At 52.4% G+C, this 23,519-nt stretch overlaps 1 protein-coding gene across 1 annotated transcript in view; it reads right to left on the reverse strand.

The window, feature by feature from the left end:
* The window catches only part of WNT7A (Wnt family member 7A), a 64,326-nt gene that overhangs the window by 36,661 nt on the left and 4,146 nt on the right, over positions 1-23,519 (reverse strand). Inside the window, exons 2-3 of the mRNA XM_086697324.1 lie at positions 21,778-22,004; positions 2,783-3,054 (exon numbers count right to left, since the gene is read on the reverse strand). Of these exons, the coding sequence (XP_086553450.1) occupies positions 2,783-3,054; positions 21,778-22,004 (499 nt within the window). The remainder of the gene's footprint in view (positions 1-2,782; positions 3,055-21,777; positions 22,005-23,519) is intronic.

Raw genomic sequence — 23,519 nt, forward strand, 5'->3', positions numbered from 1 at the left:
AAAGGGAAGCTTCTCTGAGAAGGGGACATCTGAGCTGAAAGGTGACCAGTAAGAAGAAGGCAGCCCCACGAAGATCTGAGGGGAGAATGCAAGGCCCTTCTCACTCCTTAACGTGGCGGGTGACCTTGCAGGTAACAGCGGCTGTTACCCCTTCAGGGACCCATGACCCCCGAACTGACCCCAAGTCCCCACCTCTGGCCTTTGGCCACCCCCTCCATACAGCAGACCTGGGTTACCTTCATCTCTCTTCTTTGCTTAGTCAAACCTCACTCATTTGGGGGGCCCATCTCCTCCAGGAAGCCCACCAAGGTTGGTTTTCTGATCTCTGACAGTTCCCGGCATCTGCTTCCCCCAAGAGCTGCCTGGAACAGCAACCATGGCCCTCACACCTGCTGCAGTGACATGGCTTCTAAAACCCTCTCCCATGTGATATACACAGGTCCTTTCTTACCCCAGGCTAGGACTTCTCTCCTTCAGTTCTCACAGGGGCCCAACCTGGTAGGCACAGGTGAAGAAACTGAGGTCGGGAGAGGGAAGCCGCTTGCCTTCCTTCTGTCCACCCCCAGGGAGTGACAGCTTCCAGGGCGGGACGGAGCCTGTGGCCTGCGACCCCAGCCATAAGGAGCGATCTGACCACAGGAATACAGAGGAATGGGCAGCTGGGAACCCTGGAGGGGTGTGCTGGCTATAGGTAGGCACTCCCAGCCACAGGACTGGATAGGCAGGGCCTTACACTTTACCCCAGGACATCATCCTGGGGCAGGCCAGGTGAGCAGCTCGGCCTGTGTGACTCACCCTGGCAGCCTGGGAGGCTCCGACACACAGGATGTGGCAAGAGGCTGGAGAGGAGAAGGAAGAGAGTGGGAGGCCTGCTTTCAGGCCCGGCTGGCCTGTGTCACTCCTCTGCGCACCCGGGGGGCTCGCTCCCCTCTAAGGTGTGCGTGCGTGACCCCCGCCACTTGCCAGACAGACTCCCTCTCCCACGACACATGCTCACACGACTTGTAATTATGCCCAGTCTGTGCTGAGGACCACCTAGGTGCCAGGCCCTGGGGTAAGTGCTCCCCTGCCCCGTCTCTTTCCCTCTCCACCTCAGCCCCGAGGACACTCCTGCCAGCTCTGCTTCCTTCTCGTGAAGGAAGGAGCGACAGAGCCAGAACGCAAACCCAGGCAGCCTGCTGCCAGCCCGTGCTGCGACCACCACGCCGTGGCAGCGCGTGGCCAGCTCGAGAGCTAGGAGCACTGGGTTCGAATTCTGACCTTGCTCATTAGCTGTGGGAACCTCGGCTTGTTACCTAACCTGGGAAATGGGGATCATGATAAGACCATTCATAGGAATGCCTTGAGGATGAAGTGAGCGGATGCCTCCAGAGCTAGAAGACTACCTGACCGACGAACAGGCTCTGGCAGAACAAGATTGGTGCCCCTTAACCATCTGTCGCCTGAATGGGCAGCTTGCGGCCCACACTTTGCCAGGAGATGTATGTGTTGGAGCCTCTGGTCATCTTCCTTTTCACCTTTTTCTGTATTTTTTAAGAGCTACCAGTGACTACCAGTTCTAAACACCCAGACTTAAAAATGAAGGGACTGCACAGAAAAATCTGAGTGTAAAATCGGAAGGTCCGGCCACAGTGGGCCGCATTCCCACAGAGCCACACCAGGCAGGAACCACGCTGGGCTCCTTGGTTCGCCATAGCCCTGTGCAGTTTCCCTCGTTGTTGTCACTCCTGTTCCTGCCCGGCTCCTGTGGCCTCCTGTAGTGCCCGCACATGTCCTGTCACTGCGGTGGTCTATCCCCCACCCAGGTGGCACGGAGCCCTCACTCCCAATCTGCCCTGGCTCACAGAGGCTTCTCTATCGAGCTCCAAGCGGCCCCCAGAGACTTTCCTCTCCCAGCACCTCCTGGGCCTGGGGGCTCCAGCGCGGGCTCCCAGCACCGTGGCCTTCACAGGCACTTACAGAGACCACTCCCAACCTCAGGCCTCTGTCTGGGACAGCACCCAAGCCAGGCGGCACTGACTTGGGAGCCCCGAGACGCCTGGCCAAGCTGCTTGTGCTTGAATACTTCTTGGGGCAGGGGGCTCACTTCCTTGGTAACTCAATCTGTTTCTCAATGGCCGTGGCTTGTCCTCACACCGGTAGGACCTGCCTCTCTGTGACACCCCCCACCCATGGGCCCTCACTCTGTACTCTGGGCCTGAAGACCCATGTGCCCCCTTGCCTTGGGACAGCCAGCTCCTCATGGGAAGAGATGTCCAGCCCCCTTTCGATCCCAGCACCTCCACTAGAAACATTCCGAAACATCCCTGACTCTCTTCTAAGCTGAGCCCAGAATCCAGGAGGATCTCAGGAGGCAATAAAGACAGAACAGTCACCCATATCTTGATTAAGGTGAGCAAGGACATTTCAGTGGCCCCGGCAGCTGCTCCACAGGGATGATTCTCACTGAACTCACCTCACCTCCTCCCCACAATCAGAGATCTGTATAGCTGATTTTGTGGGCCCAAGGATAAGACATCACATCCGTCCCTCGTTCCATCTTGCCAAGTTCCATCCAGTTTGTTTTACCAGAGACTCGGTTATTCAATCTCTCCAGTAACTGACACGCTTCACGCCATACCCAGATCCTGACCAGCAGCAAATCGACGACAGAGTCCAGCCGAATGAGGCTGAGGGCAGAGCCCTGGGGCTCACCACCAGACACCCAACACCAGCCGTTAGGAATAAGCTGTGTCACAGCACATCTGCCAGAGCCGCCCGGCTCCCCTCCCTGGCTGCCTACCTTTCGGCCCGCCTCGTTATTGTGTAAGTTCATGAGAGTCCGGGCATTCTGCTTGATCTCCCGGGCATCCACAAAGACCTTGGCGAAGCCGATGCCGTAGCGGATGTCGGCAGAACAGCCACCCCACTTCCAGCCCTCGTCCCGGTGGTACTGGCCTTGCTTCTCCTTGTCGCAGCCACAGTCACTCAGGTTGCCTTGGGTACAGGCAGCTGTGATGGCGTGGGCCACACCGGCGGCAATGATGGCGTACGTGAAGGCAGCCTCCCGGCTCCCTGCAGGGAGAAGAGTGGAGAGACTGGGGTCAAGTCCGGGGCACCCTGGGAGAAGGCCAGCCTGGATAAGAAGGGGAGCCGAGCTCACTGTAATGCTCTGCAAAGACGGACTGAGTGCCTACCATTCCTCACCCCCCGAGAAAGCTCCGTCTGGGGCCGATGACAACGCCCGACACCCGCCAGCATGCACACACCCATTCAATCCTGTCACTGAATGCCCTTGGGGTGTCAGCTGGGCAGCGCAGGGGTTGTCCGGCTTCCGGAGGGTTGGATGAGGGGACCTCTCTGTCGATTCCCACCCACTCCCCGCCACACTTGATGTGGCCGTGTAAACTGTGTGCACACTAACGGCAACACACTACAAAGCGGCATTTCTTAAAACACCTCCAGTGTGCACAGGCCCTGGAGCCAGAGGCCTGGGCTCAGATCCCAGGACCGTCAATCCCTGGCTCTGAGACATTCAGCCAATGACGACTCCTCCCCGTGTCTCAGTCTCCTCAGCTGTAAAATGGGGACATGGCCGTCGTGCCTTTCTCAGAGCAATGACAGAGAACGTTAAGAGTTTGTCCGTGTCAAGCTCTCGACTCCGTGCCCGGCTCATGGCACCTGCCTGACACAGCAGGTCTTGCGTTTGTGGTCCCTATTATCGTGGCTGTGTGTCGCCTATAAGGCCCATCCCCTCCTCTTCCCCATGGTCCTCTCACTAGACTGTGAGCCTCTCCAGAGAAGGCTGGGACCTGGCCCCTTCGTGTCTGTGTCCTCAGGCATCATCAGTCTGATAGAGAAGGCAAGGTGTAGAGAAGGGATGGGGACTGCCCACAGTCAGGGTGGAAAGGGGCAGGAAGGAGCCTGGACAGGAAGGTTCAGGGGAGGGAGGGCGTTTGGGGGGCACCTTTCCCACAGGTCTTCCCAGCTGCGTGGAGATGGCGTAAATCCTGTAAGGATTTACAAAGGCTCTGCAGGATGGTGCTAGGGCTTTAAGTGGGAGTAAAAGGGTCCTGAGTAGCTGGGGCACAGCAGCGCTGCCACCCTGCCCCTTAGCCTCTCTGAGCCTCAGTCTTTCCATTTGTAAAATGGGCCCGAGAGCAGCGTCTGCTGTATGGAATGAAGATGAACCCAGGCACTCTCTGGGAAGCCCCAGTGAGCCCTCAGCAAGTCCACTCTCACAGTGGGGTGGGGTGGTTCAGGGAGGGCTCCCTGGAGGAAGAGGCCCCACACCCAGAGCAGGCAGATGAGGCAGGGCTGACCAGTCATGAAGGGGCAGGGAGAGGGTTCCAGGGTGCTGTGATGCACGTGACCTCAGCAGTGGGTAAGGCAACCTCCAAGCTGCTTCGGGCCTCAGGTCACACTGATGCACACTCAGGTAGATGCCTCCCCCATCCACCCCTCATCCACCTCCTGGCCTCGCCCACCCGGGCTGCTGAGACACAAAGAGCCTGCCTCCCACCCCATCCCCAGCCACTGCTCTCCCACTGTCTGACGTCGGCCTGCCCACCCGTCAGATGGCTTCGCTCTACTAGGGCGCTTTGCTCCGCCATCCCGTGCCAGCCCGTCCGTGGCACCCCTGTTCACACAGTGCCTCCAATCCCAGCCCCACCACTTCCAGACTGTGACTCAGGCAAGCTCCTTGTCCTCTCTGAGCCTCAGTCTCCCTGCTTGTGAAATGCAGATGATGCCAGTGCCTACCTGACAGGAGCTGCTCAGAAGGAAAAGGAGTGGGGGTGACCTGCTTAGCCCGGTGCCTGGCTCACCAAACACCCCTAAACTGGGCACTCTCTCCTTTTCACTGTACCTCAAGCTCGAACCTGGAAAAAGGCATTATTTCAGCACCTACCAGGTTCCTGACCCTGCACACCTTATCGATCACATTAGTATTAGAAACCGTGTGTGTGTAACACGTGCCCTGCAGAGCGCTGAGCACAAGGGAGCATCGACAGGGGACAGCCCCAGCGTGGACAGGGGACAGCCACAGTGTGGGCACATGCACAGGCTGGACCTCGGGCAGGCTGGATTCCTGACAATGCTTTCGTTCTGTGAAATTAAGAAATGCTGCGTAAGATCGTCCGCTGCGCGGCCGGGCTCACAGGAAGGCAAGGGAACCCGTAGGGGCCGTGTGTTGAGGACAGAACTGATCACCAGCAGGGCGAGTAGGCATAGGATGTGGCCATCTTGTGTTGCTGGGCTCTGCAGAAAAGGGAGCTCATGAATTAAGGCCTCAAGGCCTGGTGATCAGGCCCTGGGTCCCAGAGGGGCAGGACATTGGAAAGGAGCTACTACTTGATGGACAGAATTGCAGAGAGGGCATGCTGGGAAAGTCGCTGCTCACGCACACACACCCAGCAAAGCAGGACAATAAACAAGCTACCTTAGGCAGCACAGGAGGTGGGAAGGTAAGGGGTGAGGACATCAGAATCCTGGAAACTGGGAGCCTTGTCCCTGCCTTCGAGATATGGCTCAGACTTGTCCTTCTGCATGCTCAGGGGTTCCCAAGTCAAGGGGGAAGACTGGCCCCAGGCCGGTCATTCCCTAAGACCCCTCGAGAAGCAAAGATAAAGCTGCCAGGCACCAGCTCACAGGAGAGTATGAAACACACGAGGAAATAATATACTAGATTCAGCCAACAGTGAGATTAGACCCTCAGTGACACCAAAGGAAAGAGTAATGAGATGGAGAGCATAAAGAGAACAGGATGGGGGTCATTCCCATTCCACCACTTCCCAGCTGTGTGACCTCAGGTGAGTCACCTAACCTCTCTGTGCTCCAGTTCCTCCACTATAAAATAGGGACGGCAACCACCCACTTTCTTAGGGTAGCTGAGAGGATTAGAAACACTAACAAAGATAAAACATTTAGCACAGAGCCTGGTATGAGAAAGGGGCCCCAGATACTAGATTTATTACGATTTCTATTCATGACGGTAGTAACAATTTTTTTTATTTATTATTTTTTAAATTTACATCCAAGTTAGTTAGCATATAGTGCAACAATGATTTCAGATTCCTTAATGCCCCTTACCCAAGTAACAGTTCTTTATGAGAGGTTGAGGAGGTAAAGAGTAGGAGGCAACGTCGATCTTCATTTATGGTTGAAGAAAACGAGGCCAAGAGAAAGGTCTGGCTTGCCCTGGGGCCACCCAACGGGTGGGCAACAGAGCTGAGCTGCTGACTTGGCCTCCAGACACCCCATATAGATCAAGTCTGTCCCAGGGATTAAACAGCCAGAGGTGCCGCAGCAGCTGAAAGGAGACTGTGTCCCCTTTATCAGACCAAGAATGGAGTATGCAAATTGAGGAGGGGGCGGGGAGCCAGGCCGGTCATCTGAGACTTGCCCTTCTCCCAGACTCCTCCCTGGAGGCGGGGCCAGGGGCAGGGTGGGGAGGGGTGGGACCAGAGTCCTTTGTGGTAATTTTGTGTGCAGTGCAGGTGACCTGCCCCTGGTCCCTCTGAGCCCCCTGAGCAGCGCACACCAATGCAGGTGGTGAGGGGCAGACAACGAACTAAACATGGCTTCTGTTCCCAGGTACATCCACTTAGGTCGGGGAAGCGCAGTTGAACCCCCACACAGTTAACTCCCCTAAGTTCAAGGTGGACCCCACCCCCCTCCCCGCTCCACAGTGAAGTCCCATCATGGGCCATGGCCTGCCCCTCCCCGCCAAGCTGGCTCTTACCTCAGCACCCACTGCCCCTGAAAAGTGAAAATTGTGGCTTAAGAGTTCCCAGGGACCCAAGTACTGGCTGCTCAAGCCCAATGCCTCGGGGTGCTAAAGGGTCACTGTGAGCCCTGCCATTGACCTTGATGTGGGCCTTGCCCACCTACATTAGACTGGCACTGCCTGATCCCCCCTCCCTTTCTCCCCCACCCCCCACCTGACCACTGAGAAAACTGGCCTGTGCATCAGGCTACCTGCGTATCTAACGTCAGGCCTGTTAACCGCTTTAAGCCTCTGTTGTTTCTTCTGTGAAATGGGCATAATGACAGCATCTAGGTATCATGGGCTATTGAGCAGACTGAACCACAGAACGAGGGGAAGGGGCTGAGTACAGAGCCAGGCATATAGTAAGTGTTCAGTAAATGCCAAGCATCGTTGTTGTTTTTGTTATTATTACCCCCAGGTCCCATTTTGCCTCACTGTGCTCCATAATGCCCCGAAGGATAAGACAGCCTCACACAGAGGCAAGTGGGTGGGGTTGAGCCAGCCATGTCTGCCTGCCCAGCCAAACTGCAGGTTCACAAGGCGACAGTGACCACATCTGTCTTGCTTCCATTGTTTACAACCCCCCCCCCCCCCCCCGCCATAATGCATGAGGGATGAATGAAGGAGCAGGTCTGTTTCCAATTTCAACCCCGCCAGGAGCTGGATGACCTTGCACGAGTCACTTAACCTCTCTTCGTCTCCATTTCCATACCTGTTCGTGTCACCTACTCTGTAGGAAGAAATATGTCTCACCTAGCACAAAGCTGGTGCTTAAATAAACTGCAGTGAGTATTACAGAGATTATAATTGATAAAATTACAGGCACACTGTTGGGAGATACAGAAAGAAAACTCCCCTCCCCCCCCATTTAGTTTTTTTACATAGCCCTCCTGCCATTTTATTTTATTTTTTTTTTTTAATTTTTTTTTTCAACGTTTATTTATTTTTGGGACAGAGAGAGACAGAGCATGAACGGGGGAGGGGCAGAGAGAGAGGGAGACACAGAATCGGAAACAGGCTCCAGGCTCTGAGCCATCAGCCCAGAGCCTGACGCGGGGCTCGAACTCACGGACTGCGAGATCGTGACCTGGCTGAAGTCGGACGCCTAACCGACTGCGCCACCCAGGCGCCCCGCCCTCCTGCCATTTTAGATTGATTTGCTTATTGTCTGTTCCTCACACACCTACCACTCCCATCACCCCACTGGAATATAATTTCCTTGAAGGTAAGCATTCTGTCATGTTCCCCATTGGGTCCCCAGGGCCTGACACATAGTAGGTACTCGGTAAATTTCATTGCATGAATGAATGAATGAATGAATGAAAGCTTCAAACGGTGGCCAACAACTTTTATTTAGGGCTTATTTGCCAGGCTCCCGGTTAGGCAATTTGGGAAAGTCTGCTCACCTCTTCCTTAGGAAAACAACCCCGACTGAAAGGTTCAGAGAAGGTCTGACAGGAGGGTGGGGAGCAGTGGTGAACTCAGCCCATTCAGCCTACTTCCTCCAAGGTACCAGCACAGAGTTAGCCAGAAGCTGGGGTTTTTGAGGGGGGTTTTGGGTTCAGGGAGAAGGCCTGAAAGTAACATTTGTTGAGCACCTACTATGTGCTAGACCCATACTTGGCTCTCTGTGTCGTGTTTCCCAACTGCCCTATCGGTAGACGTCACTGTCCACAATTTTACAGATGAGGAAACCGACACTCTGAGAGGTAAAAGTGATTCACTGAGGCCACCCACCTACAAACTGGCCACAACTGGGATTCTAGACCCAAGTGTCCTTTCTCAGCCCCACCCACCTCTCTTCCTGGCTCCTCGTTGACGGTTAAGAGAGATTCTTTTGGCTTAAGGCATGGATGCTTATCAAAATGCCTTTATTTCTGTCAAGAGATGCCATTAGGTTATCAGTTAAAACCTATCAACAAATAATTTATAAGACCCATTCAAGTGGGATGGCTTGCTAAGCTAAGAGCCGGTTTTGATGGCAGGGAGAAGGTAGAAAAGGACTCCAGAATCTTAAAATCTCAGACTCTCAAGGTGAGAGGCCATGTTACACTGCATCCATCCGTGGGTTCTTCCTGCACCCATCCCACGTGAGTAACACCTTGATTTATCAGTGAGGAAACTGAGGCTCAGAAGAATGACTTGCCCAGAAGAGCCGGGATGCAAACTTCGAGGTCACATGCTATCTCCAACCACTCCGGGGCAATGCCCTACACCCTGGCCATTCTCAGGGCTCCCAGGACAGCCCGTGTCTCAGCTGCTTGGGTGATTTCCTGAAGGCCACCTTGTTTGTCTCTTATGAGGTATCTGCAAGAGTGCATTTAGGGTGTCTGTTTATGACATCCTATGCCCAATGGCATAGTTCATCATAAGCATGGCAAAGTCATAAAATGCTTATTATTTGAGAGGCTCTTTCCTAAGCACTCAATATAGATCAACTCAATCCTGGCAACTGCCCTATGAGGTATGGACCATTACTATCTCCATTTTACATATGGGGAAACTGAGGCCTGGAGAGGTGACGCAACCTGCCAGGACTTAAACTTGGCTCAGCTCCAGAGTCGGACCCACTCTCCTGCCTCCAGGTCATGACACCCACTCAGTCCTCCTGACCCCGACCCAGGCACTTTCCCAGATCTTCCACATGGAGTCACTGAGCAGCACACGCTGGGCTTGGCCATTGCTGACCACGCGCCCTCCAAGAACAGACCCACCCCCCCCTCTGCCTGGAGAGTCTACCTGTCTCTCCTACCCCTGAGCTGAGGAAGAACCTCCATCAAATCTCCTGGACCAAGCCATGTGCCCTGTGCCATCACTCCACAGATATTTCTTAAGCACCTGTCATGTGCTGGGGCCTGGGGATACCGACAAGAGAGACTCAGACATGGCCTTGACTTCATAGGGGAACAGACAGCACGATCACATCATTCAGTGGCAGCTGAGGACTCTGAAGAACATAAAACAGGGCAGTGTTGCTAGCCGGGTGCACCGGGGGTCGTGCCTTTAGAGCTCAGAGGAGCCAGCTATGCAGCTCTCTCTGTGAGGAGCCCACGTGATGGCCCTGAAACAGAAGAGCCGTTGGCAGAAGCAGGAGAGCCAAGGGCACAGGGGAGCCGAAGCTCTCAAGGGCGGTGGCAGGTTCTGCTGGCTCCACCATCCTGCCCTGCACAGAGGCATCCTCAGAATCAGAGAACAGACTCCCAGAGCCGCAGACGTAAATTCCTCCTGGAATGATAGGTTCATGGAGTCCAGGAGACTTGCCCAAGGTCACCAGTGACTCAGCGAGACTAGGGGGACTAGAACGAGGCTCTTCTCCTGGCTCCCAGCATGGGGTCCCCACTCTCACCTCCACCACATCCTCCTTAACTCTCAGGGCACCCACATCTCCCGGTAAACTTTCCATCCAGAAGCCCAGGTAACTGGCTTTAGCTCAGAACTTGGATACGATGGAGCTTATCCATCCTTCCTCCTCTCTACTCCTTATTCGGCTGGGGGGACCCTGAGCAAGGGCTCTGCCTCCCCGAATCTCAACTTTCCCATCTGTGAAACGAGAACCACCAGGAGGACACTGCCAAGTTGCCATGAAGAGTAGTGCACCCTCTGTGTAAAGAGCCCAGGCCCTAGGAGGTGCTCAGGAAAGTGTTATCATTGAGGTGAACATGGGGAGCCCGAATGGTGCCCTCCACACAGCCCAGCTCCATAACGATCCCGGTGGGTACAGAGGAAATAAACTGATGACCAAGCCTGCCCGAAAGATTCCATTCCACCGCCCTGTGCAGCCACCGTAAATGGTTTGCACCGGAATATTATCTGGGTGTATTTACGGTATCTTACTGGAAACCACAAAGTGCATTGTATTTTTTTTTTCTTTTGCTATTTAAAGCCAATGGGTCAGAGAGTGAGCAATCTGCAGTGACACGGGCTGAAATATATGATGATTTGGAAAATATACAGATGGAAAAAGGTTGCTTTTGCCAGTCCCGTGGCATGGCAGCTCACAGCCCTTCTGGGCTCAGAATGCCACATCTGGCTGTCTCCATCCAGAGGAACTAGAGAGCTTCTCGGTGAACAACTGGAAGAACTGGGGGTGCTGGGAGCACATGTCTGGGCTGAGCCTGGCTAAGATAATAGGCCCTTAGAGCTGGAAACTGGGGGAGGGGCAGGTGCAGGCCCCCAGTCTCCACCCTTCTCTCCTGCCTCAGTTTCACCTCAGGGTCTCTCTTCTCATGGGCAAAGCCAGTGCATCCTGCTGACCGTCCACGAAGGGTCAACATCTGCCCCTTCCTGCCTCCATGCCTTTGCGCATGCTGTTCCGTCAGCCTGGACATGGTCTTCTTCCCATCTGCCTGGTGAGAGGCAGGTGTTTTCAAAGCAGGGCCCTGGAGGCGATAAATCTGGTTTCACATTCTGGTTCCACTTCCCAGTGGCAGGACCTTAGATGTGTTCATTGACCTCTCAAGGCCTCAGTGTCCTCCTTTGTAAACTGGGAATACAGTCACCTTCTTAAGGTCGCTTGGATGGTTAAAAAACCAAAGCACATGACAGAATCTGTCAATCCCTTATCCACACCTGGTAAGGGATCAATAACCAGTAGCTCTTACAAGATGCACTGTTGGTTCACCAGCTCCAGTGCCCCCTCTCTGAGGGACCTTCCTGATATGCCCCTCCTTCTGCTTGTGGCCCAGCACCTTAGCTCTCCTTACTTGGTGTTGAATTGAATTCTGTCTCTTCCCACTAGATTGTGGGGAGCTGGATTATTTATCTGCGTAGCCTCCATAGTTGAATGAGTGAATGACAGTGTGTGTAAAAGCGTGTAAGCATGTGAGTGTGTGTGTGTGTCTGTCCACCATATGAAAGCTGGAAAGAGAACATTATAACAAAAGACTCATCTCAAAGAATAGTGTCAGGAGAGCTAAAACCCAGGATGAACTGAGGCTTGCAAAAAAAAAAAAATGCAAAGGAGACAAAAAGTCCTTTGTTAGCTGCGTTCTAAGCAAGAATAGGGAAAGAATAGGTCTTTCGCTCAGGCAAGATGGCGCATTGTTAAGAAATGGCAGAGAGAAAGTGGAGCTGGCCCGCCCCTTGCTTCTGTCTCTCTCACTCACTGGAAAGGCCTTCGAATCCATCCTTCCAAGCAGTCATTAGCTCACCAGACATGTGCTTTGGCTGTTTTCACAGCCTGAAATGGGTAAAAAGACGGAGCCATTTGTGTGAGGCACGGATTCCCAGACGAGGGAACCTAGGCCCAGCGGGTCACCCTGCTCTAAAGAGTGCCACAGGAGCAAAAGCCTAGAAATGCATTAAAGTCATCCGGTGTGCAGACACAGGAGGGTGGTACTCCCCTCCCAGGGCCTGGATCCTAGGTCATCTGTGCCCATCCCTGGAAAAATTCCGGCGGGGGAGTACCAAACAGGAGGTCGTGAGTATCTGGAAAAGAATGCAGCCGTCCCGCATGTCGGGAAATCACCATTTCTTTGTTGACAATAATGCTGGGGACAGAGCAAATTTCTATATGTGCTAAGAATGTGATTATCTTCCCACATCCTGTCTCTCCCCTGACACAAGGGAAAGAAATTCTTCTGACAGCTCCCCTCCCAGGCAAAGCACTGGTGGACTGATTCATGCCCACCTCTCTCTCCAGCCTCTTTCTGCCCTCCCTCCCCCACACCCTAGAGTCCAGGGTGTCCAGATCACACTCCGGACCCCCTGGCTCTGGGCTGGGTCACACCTGCAAGCCTCTCCTGACGGGTTCTCCCCTGCCACAGCCTTCCCCCCTCTAGTGTGGACCAGCCCATCACAGATGACCCCTGCAGGCAGCCTTCTGTGCTACAGTCTACCTGCCTGGTGCCCTCTCCTCGCCTATGAGATCCCAGAGCACATTTTCTGCTCTGATGGTGCTGTCTGTCCCCACCAAACTGTGAGCACACTGAAGGCAGAGCCATTTCATCAGTCTACCACACAGAAGATTCTAGTAAATATCTGTGGGACCGATAAATGAATGAATGGCGGACACACGGTGGGGCAGGGGAAGCTTGTGGTGTGGGATCCCATGAGCATTTAAATTCTACAAATTCAACCAAAAGCACCTAGGGGAAAAATAAATAAAAACACTGTATGCGTGGGAACGTAAATTGGTGTAGCCACTATGGAAAAGAGTATGGAGGTTCCTCAAAAAATTAAAAATAGAATGATCATATGATCCAGCAATCCCACTTCTGGATACATATCCAAAGGAAACAAAATCACTCTCTTGGAAAGATACCTGCACCCTGTGTTCACTGCAGCATTCCTTACAATAGCCAAGATGTGGAAACAACTTCAGGGTCCATCAATAGATGAATGGACAAAGAAAACGTCATATATGTGTGTGTGTGTGTGTGTGTGTGTGTATTTTATGATATATACATAAAATGTGATATATAAATGGGATATACGTATATATGCATATACGTGCACGCGCACACACACACATATATGTATATATATATATGAGTGGTGTTTCTTGTGGGGTGGGGGGCAGGGGGTGCCTCTGCAGAGCATTCTACCAGATGGTCAGTGAGTCCAAGGTCAGAGATGAGTGGGTCCTCCAGGAAAAGTCTGCTCAAGCTGCTCTCTTGTCTGTAAGACTTTTCAGGGCCTTTAATACGCTGGTGGGCATTCTGGCTCCCCCAAGTAGGGAGCTCCCCAGTTTGTCATCCAGGGAGCCCTCCTATGTTTCTCCAGAGATGCTGGTGGAGGAAGGGAGCGGGTGGACAGTATCATTCTGCTGAACAGATCCTGGGAACGCGTCTTTTTGAATCATGCCATGGGGAAGGGGTCTTCCCTAGGCCTTGACCTAATTAGCATGTTTACCCCATTTGAAGCCAATGCAAAGGTGGAAGGGAGAGCCAACAGAATGCCAGGCTAAAACGGATTAAAATGAAATGGGCGGGAATGAATGTTCAGCCTCGTATTGAGGTCAGAATGAAAAGCATCCACTCACACAACAGAGGGAACAGAGTGCTTCCTGTGTGCAAGGTACCACCGACCTGGGAGTCAGAAGGTAAATAAGACCTGGGCCTTGTCCTCAAGGGCTCAGAGCAGCTGCTGGCACATAGGATAGAGAGGAGCTCCGGGGTCATGTGTTTCTTCATGTGTGCTCTGAGCACCTACTGTGTGCCAGGCCCTGGGTGGGGCATCCCAGGAGAAGATGCTTGACAGGCCTGGGTTCCATGGACACCCCCACAGTCAGGGAGAAGATTGATATTGGACACATCTTTGCAAAAGTAAGCAATGTCCCTTCTGAAGGTGGTAAGTGCTGTAAAGACATCAGAACAGATTGACCAATCTCAGGCTGGACAGTCCAGGAAGGCCTCCTGGAAGAGGTGGCATTTGGGTGGAGACCTGCATGATGCTGGAGCAAGCAGGTTACCTGCCATCTCTTGGCAGCTGCTCCCTTTCACCCTTCTCCTCTGCCTCCTGCTCCAGAGGGAGCTGAGGGCGGGTGTCTGCACCAGTACCCAGGGAGGTCCCCACATCCTCTGGTGCCCGTCTGTGGTCACCATGCCCTCCATGTACCAGGCGCCATGTCAGAGGCCTCCGTCTGCTTCCTCACAGAGCTGCCTTCTGGCCCAAGAGAGAGATGATAGCAACATCACAACTATGATTTCCGGAGCACATCCTATGTGCCAGGCGCAGTTCTGAATGCTTCGTGGGGACTAAATGATCTCAGCCCATGGGACACAACCTATGGAGCAGACACTATTATCACTGCCGTGTGGTCAAGGTCCACAGCTAGTAAATGGGGAAGCCAGGAAAAGAACCAAGCGGACAGTCTAGGGGCTGAACTGTTATACAGTGCTGCACAAATGAGCAAATAGGGAATATGCCCTGGAGTAGTGAAGTGATACGAAAAATCTGGCGAGGTAAGGGGCAGATAGGGACAGGTGGTCGACGCTACCCATGGGTGTCCTCAATGGAAGGACAAAAGAGCATCCCAGCAGAGGGGACAAGGCAGGGCAAAGGCGTTGAGGTGAGAAGGGCTTTGGTATGCTTGAGGGTGGAAAGAAAGGCAGAGGGGCTGGAGATGGAGGGGAGAGGGGGTCTGGGTGCAGGTCACAGGGGTCTGTAAAGAACCAGGGGGCCTGTTGGTATTTTATTCCTGGAGGAACAGTAAACCACTACAGGGTTTTGCACATTGGGCGGGGGGGGGGGGGGGGGTGGCTGCCATGATCAGAGCAATGCTGAGAAGATGCTATGCCGGATGGCTGTGCAGCTGGGGAGGCAGGGGTACATGAGGAGGCTGACGTAGCTATCTGGGCAACAAGTCTCTAAAGATGGAGGTTTTGAACCAGGAGGTGGTGGTGGAGCTGGTGAGAGGTGGACAGACTGGCAGACACAATTCACAGGTAGAGTCAAAATGGCGAGCTTAGATTAGCAATTGCACCGGTAGCCTCTCCCTATTCTCTGTATCTCCTCACTCTGTTGCACCAAGAAAAAAACCCAGTGCATGCATCCCCAATTCGTTGAGCTCATCTTTGTCTGAGATGGGCATGTGAGCCTCCTGGGAGGGACAAAGGGATACCTTCTGATGGCCCTAATTTACAGGTGCCAGGATTTTAAATCCTGCACAACGTTGCCACGTGACTCCCTCATTCTACAGATGGGAAGACTGAGATAGGAGAGGTGAGGTACTCTCTCAGAGTCCTCAGCAAGGTAGTGGTGGGGCTGGAATGGAAACCTGGCCATGTGACTTTGATCCCAGTGCTCACTTGGTTGCCATATGGCCCAGCAAGACAAGGTTCTCAAATACGTGGCATCTTCGAAAATCTCAAATCTGGCAGGCTCACACAAGGAGAAGAATATCCCAGCATCAGGGAACTCACTACCCATCTCAGCTCTGCCACAAAACAGCCATGTGACTTTGGTCAGCCTCCGCCTCACTCAGAGCCTGAGATGAAGGTAGACAGACCTCCTGTCGGGGGGCAGATGAGGCCATACATGAGGAAGGGCTATCGCGGTGCCTGGCCCTCACGGATCCTCAATGAAAAGACAAAAGAGTGAACCCCACATGAGCCACCATAGCCTGGGGTGCTATCTGATCCAGCCTCACTCCCCTGCACCATGACTCAGTACTACTACCACGACAGTGAAACCTGAGGCAAGAACACACAACTGGATGGAAAAATGGGTAAAAAGCATGAACAGGCAACTCACAGAAGAGTAAACATGTAGAGCCAGTAAATATAGAAAGAGGGTTCACCCGAATTACTTCTCAGGAGAATGCAAATCAAGACGATAGTGAGAAAGCATTTTATACCCAATCCCTAGGCAAAAATGAAGTCTGGATAATTCCAAGTGTTGCAGAGGCTGTGGATCAACACTGCTGGCTGGCAGGAGTGGCACCTGGCACAATCACTGTGGAAATCAGGTTGACATTCATACCTGTGACTAGCAATTCCATTCCTCTGTATACACCCAAGAGAAACACATGCACATGGGCCCCGGGAGATGTGAACAGGGAGGCATGTGGTGGCAATGTGACAATAAATGCTTAGAGGCAACCCAGATGTCCCACAACCAAAAGCACAGGAGCATAGATTAGAGTCTATTACCCCAGCTAAAACGAATCAGCAACAGCTAAAGGAACAACGTGGATGGGTTTTATTACTAGTGAGTGAAAAAAATAAATTCCAAAAGATTGCGCATAGGATGATATCTTTTCTTTATAAAATTAAATAGAACTAAAACCAAATAATTTACTTCTGGGGACTATATCAATACGATAAAACAGACACAAACAAGCAAGGAATGGGAAACCCACGGTTCAGGATAGAGAACGTATGGCTTGGTGAGGAGAGCAGGGGGTGGGGAGAGCAGGGGGCACACAGGGATGCTCACAGGGGTGGATGTAAATTACCCATTCTTGTTCTAGATGTTGTGTTGGGTGCTGGATTCAAGGGGGGGTTCACTGTATTATTTCAGAAAAGGAAAAGGCTGAAGGGGGAGAGGTGAATGCCTTCTTAAGCCCCCAAGGGCCACACTGGGTAGCAATTGATAAAACCAATGTGGAACCACTATTGTGGCTTCCAATATTGTAGATTCCAATAATCCCTGGCATTCAAGACCCCTGAATAGCTGGCCTGCAATCTCATCCGAGACTTCTGACCCCCTGCATCTTGAGGCTGCAGGGCCTTGTCCAAGATCCTCTTAGCAATCCAATGTCCACATCTTTGCCCCACAGTTCTCTCCGCCAGGGATCGCATTCACTGGTGAAATTCTTCCTACCCTTGAAGACCCAGAGCAAGGGCCATCTTCACTGTCCAGTCCACTTGTCTCACCTTCACTGTCCAGTCTCACCTCTGAGCACCCACCACACCATCTGTGCCTTTCCCTAAAGCACGAACCATTCCACAATCTGCTTGCTCGTTGTTATGGGCTGATTTATGTCCTCCCCAAAAGTAATATGTTGCAGCTCTAACCGCCAGTATTTCAGAATATGGCAAGGGGCAAGATGTATTTGGAGGTATGACCGTTAAATAAGTGATTAAGTTAAAATGAGACCATCATGGTGGGTCTTAATCCAATCTGACAGGTGTCCTTGTAGGCAGAGGAGATTAGGACATAGAGACATCAAGGGCCTGCGCACGAGGGAAAGATCATGTGAGGACACAGTAAGACGACAGCCATCTGCAAGCCAAGGAGAGAGGCCTCGGAAGAAATCAAACCTGCTGACACCTTGATCTTAGACTTCCAGGCTGCAGAACTGTGAGAAAGGAGCATCTGTGTCTAAGCTGCCCAGCCTGTGGTTCTTTGTTACAGCAGCCCCAGCTGGCTGATGGACCCGTGAGCGGTGCCTCTCCTCCAAGGGACGGTCTAGGTGGGGCTCCCACGTCTGGCCAACAAAATCACTGCCGTCGTCGGCCACTATGATTGGTTTGGGATGGACACATGACCAAAAGTCAAGCCCTGTTAGCTGATCCAGTCAGGTTGAACCCTAGGACTTTTGTAGGTGCAGCCAGAGAAAGGCTAAGGCTCTTCCTTGCAGTTCTAGAACCTGGAAGCTGCGGTGCTGGCACTTGAACAGCTATCTTGCTTCCCCAAGAAGCAGCTGTGGGGTTGGTAGAGGCCAACACCATCTCTGGTTCAAGCCATTCAAAAATTAGCACCATCCCTGACTTTCCAGTGACTTAGGCAGACATAAATTCCCCTTTTCACCTTGAGGTGGCTTGAACTGGGGTTCAGTTTCTAGCATCCCAGTGGCCTTTGTCTGGTTCACATCCCTGGCCCTCTCCTGAGATCTATACAGTAAAATCTGGAACATTCAGAAGGGGAGACAGAGCCAAGAAATGCAGAGCTGGGGACCAGAGTGGAGACTGAGGAGGCAGTGGAAGGCGAGCCTTTTGGTCCCGGTCTCAGCATGGGATGGATAACTATGCCAGGGGGTGGCTGCCCACCCCAACATCAACGTTCCTCTTCCTCCTCAGTCACAGATCCTTAGCTGGTCTCATAGCTACTCTGAATAAAAGACTACAGTTCCCAGCTTCCCATGCAGCTAGGTGTGGTTATGTGACTGAGTTCTGGCCAATGAGATGTAAGCAGAAGAAGTATGAAGGGGGTAGGCCAGGAGGCTTCTGGGAAGTCTCTTCAAAGACAACGTTTCCTGCCATCCAGAGTGCGGTCTTGATGGCCAGAGCTCCCAAAATCAAAGACTACACTCTTGATGCCTCACCTACAAGCAGCCTGTTGGCTGGCCATTGCCAGGAAGAGGCAACCCCATGAGGGTAAGAGCACTGATGAAGAGCCCAGAAAGATGAAATCTGAGGCTTGCTGCTTGGTGTCTTTAAGCAGGATATGTTTATACGTGAGGAAACCAAGGCTCAGAGGGGACGTGACTTCTCAGACCCAAGGGAGGGTCTCATCTTGGCCTCCTTTTCCTCTCCTCCACTGCCACCACCTTACAACTTCCCAGCCAGGGTAATGCCTTTCTAAGTGGCCCTTGAGTCGTTGGCCTCCCTCCATCCTCTGCAACTCACTTCCAAAGCAGATACCCACAGCTATCACTCAGGCCAGAGCCACTGTCACCTCCTGTCTGGAAGACTAGACCAGACTCCTAACTCCCAGTGGCACCTCCAAGGTTCATTCTGTTCCCAGCAGCTACAGCAATGCTGCTAAATTCAAAGTCGGATCCTGTCATTCTCTTGACCTCCATTCACTGGAGGAAGACCCAAACCCCTGATGTGGCCTGAGAGATGTCACGCTGTCCAGGTTCTGGCTCCTTCTCTGACCTCTGAGACTTCCTCTTCCCCCTTGTTGCTGTACTCCAGCTATACCAGGCCCCTCACTGTTCCTCAAACTGCCAAACACATTCCTGCCTCAGGGCCTTTGCACATGCCATTCACGTTGCCTAGCATGCCATTACCCAGAACTGCCATAGCTCAACTCCCTCATGAATCTAGAGGCCTTCTTTGACCAAACAGGTTGGAACAGCAGCCTCCAGCCATAGTGGGCACTCAATAAATAATTTGGTGAGTGTATAAGCTAATGAATGACATAACAAATGAATGAATTTTATAGCCACCCGTTAATGAATCTTCCAGGATTGCTATTAGGCTGGATCATACGATGTTGCCATTTTTGCAAGCCAAAAATCATTGAATAGTGGCTATTTCATACAGTATGACCTTACTTTGGCAGCTATGCCATTGTTCAAAATTCTCCAATTGCTCCCACCGCCTAGAAATCCAAACTTCTGAGATGGATGCCACACACCTCCTGGCCCTGGCTCCCACTCCCCTTCCAAGCCTGTGAACCTGTTGCCCTAGCATTGCTATACTATCATGGGGTTTTCTTGGGCTCCTCTTATTGTTTGAATTCCTTGAGACCACCCAACGTGCAATGAATTCCCTCAATTGTACAATTCTAGCCAGCGGGGGGCTGCTGGACAGTAGGGGCTCCGTGTACCACAGCCCTCCAATGCACCCCAGCAGGCACTACTATAATGGCAGGCTAAGGGCTGGCTATTCCAAGGCTACAGGCTGTGCTGGCATAAACCCAGTCCCAGGAGACCGTGTCCTTCACTTTTGTTGGCCTTGGACAAGTCCCTTCTGAGCCTGTTTCCTCATCTGTAGCATCTCATATGTCAGCGAAACGCGAGTTTAAAATAATGCCGGAGCCCAGGCTTGGTTCCCAGGAACAGGGGGCTGGAGATGTGAGCAGGAGACGGCAGAAAAAACCACAGATGCCAACAAGACGGGGATTTCAGCGACCTGAATCGGAGTCCCAATTTCGTGTGAGCAGGGGGCAGCCCACACTCTCTCTGGGCCTTAATTCTCCGCCTGAAAAGTCAGCCCTGAGGTAGGGAAGAGGGAGAAGGAAGGGCAAGTGTTGCAAGGCAAAAGTCTAACCATGAAGATGTCAGAAGGGCACACAGGTGGAGAGAGGCACTGCAAGAGGGGGCTGATATGCCCCCCTGCCAACCTCACCATGATGCTGAGCTCTTTCCCTCTCAGGTGTGAGTAAGCAAGGGCCTACAGAAGATTGTGACACAAGACCCGCTTAGGACCAAGATGATACTGTTCTTCCTTCCAAGAAGGAGGAAGGAAACATCCAGCGGTGGATGTGACAGGGGAGCCCCAACCCTCATGGAGCCGGCGATCTCAGTGGGTGAGGAATGATTCAGACGGTGCCGAGTGCTTGGCCAATGGGCTGCAGCTTCGTAGTGAGAGGGGACTTTAGACACCTGTGATCAAGGGAGGCCCCGGGTGGCCCAGATGCCGGGAGGGAGAGATGCACAGAGAAAAGGGGCCCCGGTGCTGCCTGTGAGAGAGCATCTGAGGCAGAAGGAATGCGTGGTGCTGGGGCTCCAGCATAGGACCCAGCGTGGTATGTTTGGGAAACAGAACAAGCCTGGGTGGGCAAGGGGGGAGGGGGCAGATGGGGGCAGATGGGGGCGTTTTGAAACGAGAGGAAGCCTCCATGGAGTGTTGAGCAGAGAAATGATGTGATCTGATTTTCATTTACAGAGGAGGACCCTGCCTGCAGGAAGGTCTGCAGGATAGTCAGGGGCAACAGGATGATGTGGGTGCCGGGGAGCCCAGCTTCGTGACCTGAGAGGGAGGATGTCAGGACACAGAAAAATGGCTGGATTTTGGATGGATCTCATCAGTGTCCACTGAATTTGCTGGTGTTGGGGCTGAGGGAGAGAGAGAAAACTCAGGGGTGCCTTTAGAGCAGCCCGGCAGTCCGGCTCAACCACTCCAGCCCAAAGACACTTGAGGCTGACTTATTTTCAGGGAAGTTCACAGCTTAGCAGCGAGCCTGCAGAATTCCTGGCCCCCAAGCAAGACACACACCATGACATTTTCCACAAGTGCTATGACCAAACCCCTTTCCACCAGGTTTTTGTCACAGTTGCTTTGAAAACCAAATGTGTGGCCTGACGCTTTGTGCGTGTCTGTGTGTATATGTGTGCAGGTGCACGTGCACGCCCGTGTGTGCATGTCCAAGCAACCCACAATCCCCACAAATCGCAGGTTACCAATGCAAATGCCCACAGTGGCCTGGTGGGTCACATAAGGGGACTGGGTGGTAATAGGGAGTGGTAGGGACCGTGGCAGTGACTGGCCTGCCCCGGCTCCACTTGAAGAAGCTGCATTCTCAGTCTGACCCCATTATAACTATGTACACACATGTATAAGTCATCAGATCTGCTGATTTTTTAAAAGAAGACAGAAATTCATATTTCTAGGCGAAACAGTTTTTTTTTTTTTAATTGGTCTTCAATTTAACGAAACAGCAGAGTGCTATATCAGTCAGTTAGCATTCAGGCCACTGGTTGCTGTTTTTCAACTTTGCCATAAATGATTGGGGGGATCTGGATTCAAATTAGGAAGCCAACCCTCACGAGGAGATCTGAATTCAAGTCATGATCCCATATTAGGGAGCATTCCCACACGGGGCAGGTGAGAGGGTCCTAGAGGGCTCCCGGGGGTATTGTGGTCTCCCACAGCCTGTGAGACCTTGCCTGAGGTGTCTGGGTGAGCACATACCCACTTTGAGCTCCTTCCCGAAGACGGTGCGCTCTCCCAGTGCAGAGCAGTTCCAGCGGCCATTGCGGAACTGAAACTGACACTCGTCCAGGCCCATTTGTGAGCCTTCTCCTATGACGATGATGGCGTCGGGACGGCTCTGGCAGATCGCCCGCTGTCTGGGAGCCAGGCCTGGGATCTTGTTACAGATGATGCTCGCGCCCAGAGCTACCACCGAGGAGAAGCCACTGGAATAGGGGACATAGAAAGAAGGAGTGTTAGGCCAGCAAGGTGGAGGGCACGGCTTGCAAGCCCTCCCAGCGTGTCTGGCCCTGGCCACCGCCTCCCACTGCTCCCAGCAAGGGTCCCAACTTTTTGACACTGCACCCCCAACCCACATTTATTCATTTTTTTATTCCCTATCGTCACTTTTGTAATATATATATACAATATCAGTGAGGCTTGATTTCCTTTTAAGATATACACACACAAAGACGATGTATGTCACAAACATAATGTGCACAAAAGAAGTTGCCCTTGTATTTATGGTTGGGTTCAATTGAGATGAAATTTAAAATCATGCAAAATACAACCTAATATTGTCTAGGAATCATCTCTATGTGGTAAAACTGCAAAGTCAAGCCAGGGAATGGTAACTGTAAAGTTTCAGGCAGCAGTTGGCACTGAAAGGTTGTCCATACACAGACATTCATTTAAAAAACGGGGCGCCTGGGTGGCTCCGTCAATTAAGCATCCAACTTCAGCTCAGGTCATGATTTCATGGTCTGTGGGTTCAAGCCCCGTGTCAGGCTCTGTGCTGACAGCTTGGAGCCTGGAGCCTGCTTTGGATTCTGTGTCTCCCTCTCTCTCTGCCCCTTCCCTTCCCTCTCTCTCTCTCAAAAATAAATAAACATTAAAAAAGTTTTTTTTTTTTAATTAAAAAACCCCCACCCAACTGCTTGTACATGTTATATATACTCTCTGGTATGTATGTATGTGTTCTATTAGAAACAAAATCTTTAAAAAGTAATTGTAGGGGCGCCTGGGTGGCGCAGTTGGTTAAGCGTCCGACTTCAGCCAGGTCACGATCTCGCGGTCCGTGAGTTCGAGCCCCGCGTCAGGCTCTGGGCTGATGGCTCGGAGCCTGGAGCCTGTTTCCGATTCTGTGTCTCCCTCTCTCTCTGCCCCTCCCCCATTCATGCTCTGTCTCTCTCTGTCCCAAAAATAAATAAAAACGTTGGAAAAAAAAATTTAAAAAAAAGTAATTGTAAATAGAAGTCCTATTTACATAGAACTTCATGCCAACAGAGCATGTGTATCCCATTCTAGGCATGACCCACCTAGAGGATGCCTATGACGGAACCGTCTACAGTTCCTACGTTCCTGACTCATTCTCTACACAGATACGTCTTAGACCCCTATCAAGTGCCAGGCACCATGCTGGGACAGAGGCAACAGCCTGCCCTCCAGGAGCTATGGAAGGGGACTACACCCATTTCACAAATGAATAAAACAGACCATTGCAGACAGTGGTGGGCACTATGAGGAAAGTAAATGAAGACACTGTGATGGCATTTGGGGGATGGCTGGGAGGGAAGAGAGAGGGCCCACTTTAGCTGGGGTGGTCAAGGGAGGCCACCCTGGGGAGGTGCAGAGCAGCAGGGCCTGAATGGCCAGGAGCCAGCCATGGAAGAGTAATCTGGGCAGAGGGAACGGCAAACACAAAGTTCTGGGAGGGGAGCAAGCTTGTTGGGATGGCTAAT

This window comes from Puma concolor, chromosome A2 (genome assembly GCF_028749965.1).
Source record: "Puma concolor isolate L17-30 chromosome A2, mPumCon1.1.hap2, whole genome shotgun sequence".
Classification (NCBI taxonomy): Eukaryota; Metazoa; Chordata; class Mammalia; order Carnivora; family Felidae; genus Puma; species Puma concolor.